The sequence below is a fragment of the Malaya genurostris genome, chromosome 3 (genome assembly GCF_030247185.1).
Source record: "Malaya genurostris strain Urasoe2022 chromosome 3, Malgen_1.1, whole genome shotgun sequence".
Lineage (NCBI taxonomy): Eukaryota > Metazoa > Arthropoda > Insecta > Diptera > Culicidae > Malaya > Malaya genurostris.
Genome location: NC_080572.1, coordinates 254,104,937 through 254,116,017, shown reverse-complemented (window position 1 = coordinate 254,116,017; position 11,081 = coordinate 254,104,937). Strand labels below are relative to the sequence as shown.

At 38.0% G+C, this 11,081-nt stretch overlaps 1 protein-coding gene across 1 annotated transcript; it reads left to right on the top strand.

Moving 5' to 3' along the window:
* The first annotated feature begins 1,604 nt into the window (after positions 1–1,604).
* Positions 1,605–4,202, top strand: LOC131437000 (actin-related protein 3). Its single transcript, XM_058606022.1, has 6 exons — positions 1,605–1,837; positions 1,940–2,120; positions 2,341–3,109; positions 3,164–3,246; positions 3,308–3,391; positions 3,462–4,202. Exons 1-6 carry the CDS (start codon positions 1,794–1,796, stop codon positions 3,555–3,557), a joined length of 1,257 nt encoding a protein of 418 aa, XP_058462005.1. The 5' UTR covers positions 1,605–1,793; the 3' UTR covers positions 3,558–4,202.
* Positions 4,203–11,081: the final 6,879 nt, after the last annotated feature.

Sequence of the window (11,081 nt, the reverse complement as noted above, 5' to 3'; positions counted from 1 at the left end):
GGACTTATTCTCAGTGTAGTACCGAGTCTTTTGGAATTTTTCTTCAAAGTGAATTTTGATAGGTGGCTTATTGGCCGTTATCACAAAACCCGCCAGATATTACGATAAAAAACTTTACCAAATGATGTTACACACGGAAAATAAAATTGTAATTGCCGGTATTTATTTATTGCAAAATCAAGAGACATGATATGATCCTAATGATTATTTCTAATACTAAAAAGTTGGCTCTTGTTTTATTATGCAGATAGATTTTGTATTGATATGAACATACAAACAATCTAACAAGAACATGCTCTTAATTCAAAATAATAGCATTTTATATTCAATGAAAGACCATTTTCGAAACAAAAGTTTTTCAGCTCTTCAAATGATAGTTTTTACTTTGCATAAAAACATCAACGAGTACTCTCAAAATTACCAATGACTTTCTTAAATTTACCATCGTGTGCAACGAGCGTGTTTAATGCGATTAGTGCCGTACGCAGTGTATTATAAATATTGCAATTTGAAAACGTTTCCAAGCTAATTAGTTAGTTTTTGCAATAGGAATGTTAAAATCTGTGTTGAATTCTATCTATCACAAACGAAAACGTGGTGATTTGTTTTCGTCAATGCCCATCCTAATCCCATTGTAGATATTAAAAGCTCTCACCGCGTCAAGTAAGTCACATTTTAATAAAATTTTCAGTTTCGGATAAACTGTTTTTTTTTACTTGAATCATTTGTTTTAGCTTGTAACCACGGAAATGGTCGTAACTGTAGCTTTTAAAACAACAGTTTATCTGTTTGTGATACCAGTTTTAGACACTTTTTAAGGATTGTATTTTGTATCAGTTACTGAGGGGTAGTTAAAATTGTGATACAGTTTTTCCAATGGGAACGACATATCGCGTCATCGATGAAGCAATATAAGATTCCTCACATTGTAATTTTTTTGCCTCATAAACGACAGGAGAAACTCATAATTATTTACCATCTAAATAACATTTCTGAAAACGTACAGATATGGTTCCAATTTATTTGGGATGTTATCCCGTAAAAAAATAAACCATTGATTTTACATAAAAAACAACTGATTCACAATTAGATCTATTGGTTACAATACATTTTATTGTATCTTGACAAGATAGTTTTCATTTCCAACCATTCAATATATTGTTTCTCCGATTCTACAATTGAATTTATTATACACGTTGTGTTTCAAACAGTATGCAAACTGTACATTTAATTGTTTCCCAAGAAAAAATGCATGAGAAAATTTCATGATTTGAATTGTTACGATACTTAACAACCTATACATTCTATTGTAAAAAGCATGTTCACAATTAATTGAATAGTGTATAACAATGCAATAAAATATTTTTCAATGGTCAAAGCAAAATTTTGGAAGGTTTTGTAACAGCAAATCGTATTGTTTTTCTACAATATTTTTTATTCGGGATGGTAGATTCATTACTATTCATTATAAATTCGAACATATGATTAACATATCGTTCTTTTCAGTGTATTATTTCAAAAACATTAATATTTTAGTAATTTCGAAACTTCTGCGAGCACTGGCACGCTGTCAAAACTAATCTTGACAGTGCTTGCTGCGAATCAGCACACAAAAGGAAAATTGCATTGGAGTGACAAATTTCTTCCCCGTTCTGTAGGTGTGGTTGAAAAATTATCGTTTTTGGAATAATTTTGATTCAAATTAGTATCAGAATTGGTTTTTAACTCAATTGAAGTCTCGATTTTAGTATCCGGGGCAGATTCGCAAAAGTTGTTATTTGAAACAGTTGAAAATGTCCGGAAGATTACCAGCTTGTGTGATCGATGTCGGGACAGGGTAAGTACAGAGTTGGATATTGAGTGTGAAGCACTCTGCGTAGCACAATATCTGATAATTTTCTTATCTACACATAACTCGTCATCGTTTTGTTGTTTGCAGCTACACAAAGCTGGGGTTCGCAGCAAATAAGGAGCCTCAGTTCATCATTCCATCGGCAATAGCCATTAAGGAAACGGCCAAAGTCGGTGATCAAAGTGCCCGTCGTGTAACAAAAGGAGTGGAAGATTTAGATTTTTTCATCGGTGATGAAGCGTTTGATGCCACTGGATATTCTGTTAAGGTATGGTGCAAATATAGTGTAGTGCAGATCAAGTCAGTTTTAGTGAGAGATTGATGATTCATACCAAATAATGATGCCTTTTATTGGGCTTTATTCATTTTTATTTATATATGATATACTCATTGCATATATTAGAAAATTTGAACGTTATGATTTTTTTCTGTTTTCGATTATTGTTTAGTCATGTCAATAGTTAGTAAAACAACTTTTTTCATTGTAGTACCCTGTTCGGCATGGTCTGGTTGAGGATTGGGATTTGATGGAACGTTTTCTGGAGCAGTGTATTTTCAAGTACCTCCGAGCCGAACCGGAAGATCATCATTTTCTCTTGACGGAGCCTCCTCTAAATACACCGGAAAATCGAGAGTACACCGCGGAGATTATGTTCGAAACCTTTAACGTACCGGGTTTGTACATTGCGGTACAAGCTGTGCTAGCTCTAGCCGCTAGCTGGGCATCCCGCCCAGTAGAGGAACGAACGCTCACCGGAATCGTTGTCGACAGTGGCGACGGTGTGACTCACGTTATACCGGTCGCCGAAGGGTACGTTATTGGATCGTGTATCAAACACATTCCGATTGCCGGTCGGAATATTACTTCGTTCATCCAAAGTCTATTGCGAGAGCGTGAGGTAGGTATTCCCCCTGAACAGAGTCTGGAAACGGCTAAGGCTATCAAGGAGCGATTCAGCTACATCTGTCCAGACATAGCGAAAGAATTTGCGAAGTATGATGCCGAACCGTCGAAATGGATGCGTCATTATGAGGGAATCAATGCCATCACAAAGCAACCGTTCGGGGTCGACGTGGGGTACGAGCGATTCCTGGGACCGGAGATATTCTTCCACCCGGAGTTCTCAAACCCCGACTTTACAACACCTTTGTCCGAGATTGTTGACACTGTAATCCAAAATTGTCCAATAGACGTACGAAGGCCACTGTATAATAATATTGTACTCAGCGGGGGCTCGACAATGTTCAGGGATTTCAGTAAGTTTGTTATAATTGAAGTAATCCGTGAATATCTTTAAAACTTCATCTCAGGTCGTCGACTACAACGAGACATCAAGCGTAGCGTGGACGCCCGTTTGAGAATTAGTGAAAACTTGAGTGAAGGACGTATAAAGGTGAGAGAAGAAAACGATATTCTACTCGGCAAACGGTTTTTCTGATTTACTATTTTTTTAGCCAAAACCAATAGACGTTTCGGTGATCTCGCATCATATGCAAAGATACGCCGTTTGGTTCGGTGGAAGCATGTTGGCATCAACGGTAGGCTGCTTTGCTATGCATGAAACAGTGTGAATTCATATATTGATTCTGGTTTATTTTTCGCTCACAGCCCGAATTCTACCAGGTTTGTCACACGAAAGCTGCCTACGAGGAGTATGGACCAGGCATTTGCCGCCACAATCCAGTATTCGGTACCATGACGTAGTTCTTTTTTTCTAATTTGCACTATACTAAGTAAAGAAAAGAGAACATGCCTAAATGCATGCATACATAACACAAACATTTGAATAATGCAGAAAAATAGGGTTGCTTTTCAACTGGATAGCAAAGAATAACAAACATCATTCCTTCGAAAAATTTCCGAAACAAATTGTGCAAGTAAATGAAGCTTTTCAGATTTTGTATTATTATTTTTTTTGGTTGGTTTTACTTTTCACTGTCGGTTAATTTTTATAATTTTGATATGCAGCATCGAAGAAACATTCATTTTTATGATGCATGATTTTTCAAAATTGAAGAAACTAAGAAACACACAAAAGCAAAGCAATGGGACTACGAGCTCAGGCCAAGAGCAGATATTTTAAGCCAAACAACAGAAGTATTGTCTTGCGAGTAAATACTGCATTTAATGGAACGATTAATGAACTTTTATATCTTGTTTTGTTTTACTTGTTGATTGAGTGATATAGAAAAATACGAGTATGTAAAAAAATGTTCGCATTATGTAGAGCACACAAACGAAGGTCTGCCGACTTAAAGGAACTCAACTTGAATGAACAATCGCGATTATCTATGAATATATAAATCAAATGTGTAAACAAAAATTAGATAATAAAGTTCGAGTCAACAAAAAAAACCCGCTGTTTTTTTCTACTTGAAACCCAATCAGAGAAATGAAAAACAGAACACTTTTCTCTTTGCATCGAAATGCAATGTCTATACTGATGAGTCAAAGACGAAACGTGAATAAAATGAGGTCTTTTTTTATGCGGTCTTTTTTATGCGTTTTTTTACGCAACTTTTTTTATGCGAATTTTCAGAGTTATGCGGTTTTTTCTATGCGAAGTTTCAAAGTTATACGAATTTTTATGCGAATTTTCAGAGTTATGCGGTTTCCCTTCTGTGTTTTTTTTTATGCGAAGTTTCAGAGTTATGCGGTTTTTTTATGCGAAGTTTCAGAGTTATGAGGTTTTTTTATGCGAATTTTCAGAGTTATGCGGTTTTTTACGCGAATTTTCAGAGCTATGTGGTTTTTTTAAGCGGTTTTTTTTATGCGATACGTAAATTCGCATAAAAAAAGACTTCAGTGTATATCAAAATCGGTTATATGCCCTAGCACAAAATTTGACTAACCCCTGCTGAATCACCAAACCTGCATCGACCAGAAAGAGTCGAAAACACGTTTTCGTTCAACACACCATTATAGACAATGCATTTCGATCAGTTCGTGCTCGCATCTCAGCCAACAAAGTCGAAAATCGTTTGCGGTCGAGGCAAAAGAAACAAAGACAATACAGTGCAGTGAACAATAGAGTGTACGGAATGGTCAAATACGATTTAACAAAGCCTGAAACTTGGCCAACAAGGCCAAATTCAATTTGTATAGATTTCAAGCGTTGCAAAGTTAGACCAGCAGCAAATGAAATTGAAATCTTACTTAAAGAACGAATGCATCTAGACGCTAATAATGTAACTGAGATTCAATTCAACAAGGCGTCTAACTGTGTGTACATTATGTTTAAACGTGAAAGCGATGCAATTGCATTCGCTTCGGTTAACAACGAGGTGCACAGCGTTGAGTGTGACAACATTAAATACAAAATTCCTGTGCACATGGTGGACAACGCCATACAAGTACGCGTGCATGACCTTCCCCCGCAGTCCAGCGATCAGTGCGTTCGGGAAATTATGTCGCAATACGGTGAAGTTCTTTCCATCGAAAGAGAAGTATGGCGGAATTTTTTCCCCGGCATCCGGAATGGCGTGCGAGTGGTACGTATGCAACTACGTAAGGCAATTCCATCATACATCATTTGTGGTCAAGGTGGGACACATCCGTGTAAAACGCTGATTACCTATGAAAATCAGCTGGTTACATGTCAGTTTTGTGAACAACCTGCACACTACGGTAAACCTTGCACTGAAACTGCGAAAAGAACATCTTCAACCAAAGACAAGGTCAACCGTTCAACAACGAAAACTAGTGAGCGTAGTACTCCTGTTTCTCCATCAAACCAACCAACAACTGCAACCAATGTACAACAAGGCGCTCCTACAGCAACTAGCAACGAGCTCAAGACTGCGAACAACAAGGAAAACGAAAAGAAGACGGAAATCAACAACAAAACCACCGATGCGGCAATGGAGGACGAGACGAGCCACGAACAAAGTGCCCCTCAACCCTCGCAGGAGGGAAATGGAAGCTCTTCTCCTCCTAGAAAAAGAGTGACAACGAGATCCACTTCAAAACATTGTTTATTTAAAAAATCGGCTAATTCGGCCACGTAAAGCTTGTACGCAAATAGGCCTGAATAAAAAACATCTTTTAAATAAAAAAAAAAAAATGCATTTCGATGCAAAAAAGTGTTCTGCAAATAGCAGAAACTTTATGTCTGCTTAGCGATTCAAGTTAAACTGTCGAATTTCGCATTAAGCAGTTCAATTTGAACTGCTATGCACAGATGAGTCAAAGACGAAACGTTAAAGTATCAAACCCTAACTGTCTAACCCCTGAATCAGAATAGTAGCTTAGCAGTCAACAAAAAAAAACCCGCTGTTTTTTTCTACTTGAAACCCAATCAGAGAAATGAAAAACATAACACTTTTCTCTTTGCATCGAAATGCAATGTCTATACTGATGAGTCAAAGACGAAACGTAAATACAATGAGGTCGCGACTTTTTTTATGTGAATTTTCAGAGTTATGCGGTTTTTTCTATGCGAAGTTTCAGAGTTATACGGATTTTTATGCGAATTTTCAGAGTTATGCAGTTTCCCTTCTGCGTTTTTTTATGCGAAGTTTCAGAGTTATGTGGTTTTTTTGATACGAAGTTTCAGAGTTGTGAGGTTTTTTATGCGAATTTTCAGAGTTATGCGGTTTTTCATGCGTTTTTACGCGAATTTTCAGAGCTATGTGGTTTTTTCATGCGGTTTTTTATGCGATACGTAAATTCGCATAAAAAAAGACTTCAGTGTATATAAAAATCGGTTATATGCCCTAGCACAAAATTTGACCAACCCCTGAATCACCAAACCTGCATCGAACAAAAAGAGTCGAAAACACGTTTTCGTTCAGCACACCATTATAGACATTGCATTTCGATGCAAAAAAAGTGTTCTGCAAATAGCAGAAACTTTACGTCTGCTTAGCGATTCAAGTTGAACTGCCGAGTTTCGCATTAAGCAGTTCAATTTGAACTGCTATGCACAGATGAGTCAAAGACGAAACGTTAAAGTATCAAACCCTAATTGTCTAACCCATGAATCAGAATAGTAGCTTTTAAACGAATCTAAGTCTTTCGAAATCAAGTTTATTTTTATCTCCAAGAAATATTGATGTATTAAAAAAACACTGCGATTTGTCGGTTACGTAAATAACATTACATCTCTTGGATCGGAAATGTTCGCCATAATCCTTCCAAATTTAATTGATATTGTTAGTTTTTAAATTTAAAAAGGACCATTTGAATATTGTTCCGGGTTGGCGGTTCAATGCATAGGACGCTGGTCTTTACACGCCAGTTGTCGTATGTTCGAGCCCCGACCTGAAAGGATTCTTAGGCTGTGAACCATTTCACGGTTAATTTTAACTTTTGGTTAAAATCTGACACTTGAGTGGTTATTTGGTGTCGAGTAGTTAAATTTGACTAAAACTGTGGCCCATTTCAAAATTTGACGGACGGAAAGTTATTTGGGTTTATTTTCCACTTGCACTGGAAATAATTTCAACTAAAGAATTAGTATTAGAATTTGCATCGCGAGATTTTTTTCAGTGTTGGAAAATAACTATCGATCTGTCAAAAATAACCATGCTCTCGAGCAGGGTTATTTTTGACAACATCAAATTAATCACTCGAGTGTCAGATTTTAACCAAAAGTTAAAATTAACCGCGAAATTGTTCACAGCCTTAGTATCAGTAGGATCCATAGTACTAGCAATGCAATGATTCTGCACACTATAAGAATCGGCTGCGAAGTCTGTTGAAACAGAAAGGCCAAATTCTACAAAAGGAATGTACTGCCAAGACTTTGCTACTTTGATTTTTAAATAAGCCTTGGTTTATCGAAATTTATTGAGCCATCTTCGAGAAAATTCAGCCGATGAAAATTGTACAGCTAGTCGGTCATTTATACTATTAGATCTTCAGAAACTGAAGTCAAAACCATTTGATTACCGAACTTCATCCGAAATTTAATAGTAGCTTTCAGACGAACCAAGAAATCTGTATAAAATGTTCAAAACGACGTATGTAACAATGAGAGATTCTCTTTGTTTACTTTCTCTTTCGATTATTGCGAAATATTCCTGCTTTTTTCGGTAATTTCTCCAGAGCAGATTAAAAGATGATAGCTTTAGTTATTATTATCGGCAAATAATTGGAGAGAAGAATTGCTAAGAGTGCCGTAATAATCAAAAAAGAAAGTAAACAAAGAGAATCTCTCATTGTTACATACGTCGTTTTGAACATTTTATACAGAAATGTTGCAATCAGCTCAGCCGTCTCTGAGGAAACAGAGCGGTATAAAAAAAACACGTTTTGTCGTTTACGTCACTTATAGCATTATATCTCCGGAACCGGAAAAGCCAACCATTTGATCTTCGAACTTGAACCACAATTCAGTAGTACCTTTCAAGCGAGCCTAGAGTTATTAAAAGCGGCTCAGCCATCTCAGAGAAAATTGAGCAGTAAAATAACAACGCGTTTTGTTGGTCACGTCACTTATATTATTATACGTGGCCATTGAGCACAACCAAAGGTCGAATGATTTTGTGCGGTTGCGTACTTTACTTGATCGAAAGGGTTTTCTGAGTCCAAAGTACTCACGATTTCCTGCTAAAATACGCCTCTGAATTTCTCTACTGGTATTATTATCGGCGCCTAGCTTCGGCTTTCAGTTCGATGTATGTTTCCATTATCTTCTCAAAGTTACCCGCCCAAAGCCAAATAGCTTTACGGACACTCGGAAGATAATACCACTCGTGTCAACACTCGCTCTCGGAATAACACCTTCCAAAGTAATATTAAACTAGAGACAATTCCATCACCTTGTCGTAACCTTCTCCGAGATTCAAAGGGACTCGAGAACGTCCCAGATACTTGAACGTAGCACATCACTCAATCCATCGCTGCTTTGACCAATCGTGTCATTTTATCCGGAAAACCGTATTCGTGCATAATCTGCCATCGCTGTTCTCGATCGATTGTTTCGTATGACGTTTTGAAGTCAATGAAAAGGTGATGCGTGGGTACGTTATTTCCACGATACTTTTGGAGTAATCGTCGGATTCTTATCTCGAATAACGAGTTTACTTGAAAAAAAATATCCGGAACATTCACCATGGCGCACGAAAACATGAGTGTAGGAATATTTAGAGTTATTTCCTCGTTTTATTTATAAATTACTCCAGTTTTCACGACAAAATTAATTAAGTAGATCTTACGCTTGAGGTTGGCCCAACAATTCTCAATTGAACGCAGCTAGGGGACGTTGGGCGGGTTCGCCGACTTGGGTATCACATCGATATTCAGCCGCTCCATCTCCTCTAACGATCGCTTCGAGTAATGGGGCGACGACAGATCGGACCAGAACACCGCATCGTCGCCCTAATTATATTTCTACATGAGCGACGCAACTTCCGGCAGGCATTTCATACTATAAATTTCACGGGTCACAGTCTGTCCGGAGCGAAAAAAGAGCGGCTTCGACCCCGTGGTGTTTAGAGTTCGACTGATAGAGTTGTCAAACGTTGTCTACTGACTCAAGGGTTACTATGATTGATGCTGCATGGGTTTTTTCTTCAGTGCGGGTGAAGATAAATCCATGAAAAATCAGCAATTTTGTGATTCGTAGTAGCACGGACCCCAGTAAATGCCGTTTGGTACGGCCCTACGAATGCATTAGCTATTGGTGATAGCAAAGGATTTGGGAGAGTACCTTGTAGGCGGTGTTCAGCAATGTGCAACAGTGAAGCTTATCAACCTTTCTGTAGATAGGACATAGAATAAAATAAAGATAAAAAAGTCTTATCGATCTAGTGTGTATAGTCCAATACGCTTCCAATGCGAAATTGATCAATGACCTAACAGTAGCTTTCAAACAAGTCTAAGGTTGCTGAAATCGACTCAGTCATATCCAAGAAACTTGCGAGGAGATAAAAAAAACTTTGAAAAGGATAACATACATACACACAACACACACGTATATAACAGGAGACGTCTCCGCGGCTCCGATCAGAAGTTGTTCTTTACAGCAATTCTATTATTTTTCTAAAGAGAAAGGCAAAAAGCTTTAGTGAATGGAATATAAACTCGATGTTTTAAAAATGTAGAAGCCTAAGTAAAAGATTTAAGAAATGAGGCTACAGATTTGTTTGCCCCAGGCCCCAAAAAGGTTTGAATTTGATTTAGGTTCCTTAGCAATTATTTCTCGGAAAGGACTTACATGCTAAGTTTTGGAACATGATTTTTCACTTAAAAAGATTCTTCATACTGAGCTGAGTAACTATCGTGAAGACATCAAACATTTCAGATCAACCGTTATAGCTTAATGGAAGAAAGTCAAATTATATTACGACCAGCAGTGGTGCTAGATATATTAAGGAATGACCCATTATTCGGACCTTGTATCGGTTTTCCTTTAATACCTTTTCTACAAATGCCGGATTGTCTCGCGGTCTTCGAAGATTTTCTTCTAAAATTTCCTGCGAAAATAACACATTCACTGATTTTTAGAGTCTGTAGGGTGATCTCCGGACGATTTTGTTTTGTAAAGTCCCATACAACCCGCATAGCGTTTTGGCTACCTGGGCAGCCATGGCCACCAGACGGCTACCAAAATTGATTCAGTGACGGTTGTCAAATCCAATTTGACAAAACAAAGTCACCTGTATCTAAGTTAGCCGAGCGTTTTCTCACCTTCGCTGAAAATGTCAAAGATTTCAATGTGGAAAAATCCTGGTGGATACGGTTGTATCGTTTGAGTTGTACATCTGGCAGCGGTGAGGCAGTCGGCCCCAGAATGTCTGCCAGCCATATTTTTCCAGCTGGCAGTGTTCGTATGCGGGAAACTTTACACCTCGGTCGCGAAAATATAGTTTCACCGAGCGAGCTAAAATTTTGCATAGTTCTTACGGGACTCAAAAGAAACACGAAAAGTTAGGTGGAGCCAGACCCTGTCAGCTTGGAGCGATCTCAATCTTCAGTTCAGCAACGCCATCGCTCGGCGTCTCATTCAACATGTCATGTCAATTGTATGGGTGCGCAGTGCTGCTATTTTGTCGCGTGCGAATTTGACATTTCTCTCCCCTACTTCTATATACGTGATTCGATGCGGACTCGCCTGAGGGCGCCATGGTCGCAAAAAAGAATATTGCCAAAGATTTGTTCGGGAAATGTGAGAGCTGAATATCTTGTTAATGTGATGTCTTTGGTGGAGCTGAAATCAAATTTTTGTCCCGACCTACTGGCCATAAAAACGGTCCCCAGAATGCGTTTCTGGAAGTACCAAAA

Bases quoted from the DNA above. Each gene is read 5' to 3' on its own strand.
- LOC131437000 (XM_058606022.1), top strand. From the start codon at position 1,794: ATGTCCGGAAGATTACCAGCTTGTGTGATCGATGTCGGGACAGG. The intron at 1,838-1,939 runs GTAAGTACAGAG...TGTTGTTTGCAG, and splicing joins GTGATCGATGTCGGGACAGG to CTACACAAAGCTGGGGTTCG. The intron at 3,392-3,461 runs GTAGGCTGCTTT...TTTCGCTCACAG, and splicing joins GAAGCATGTTGGCATCAACG to CCCGAATTCTACCAGGTTTG.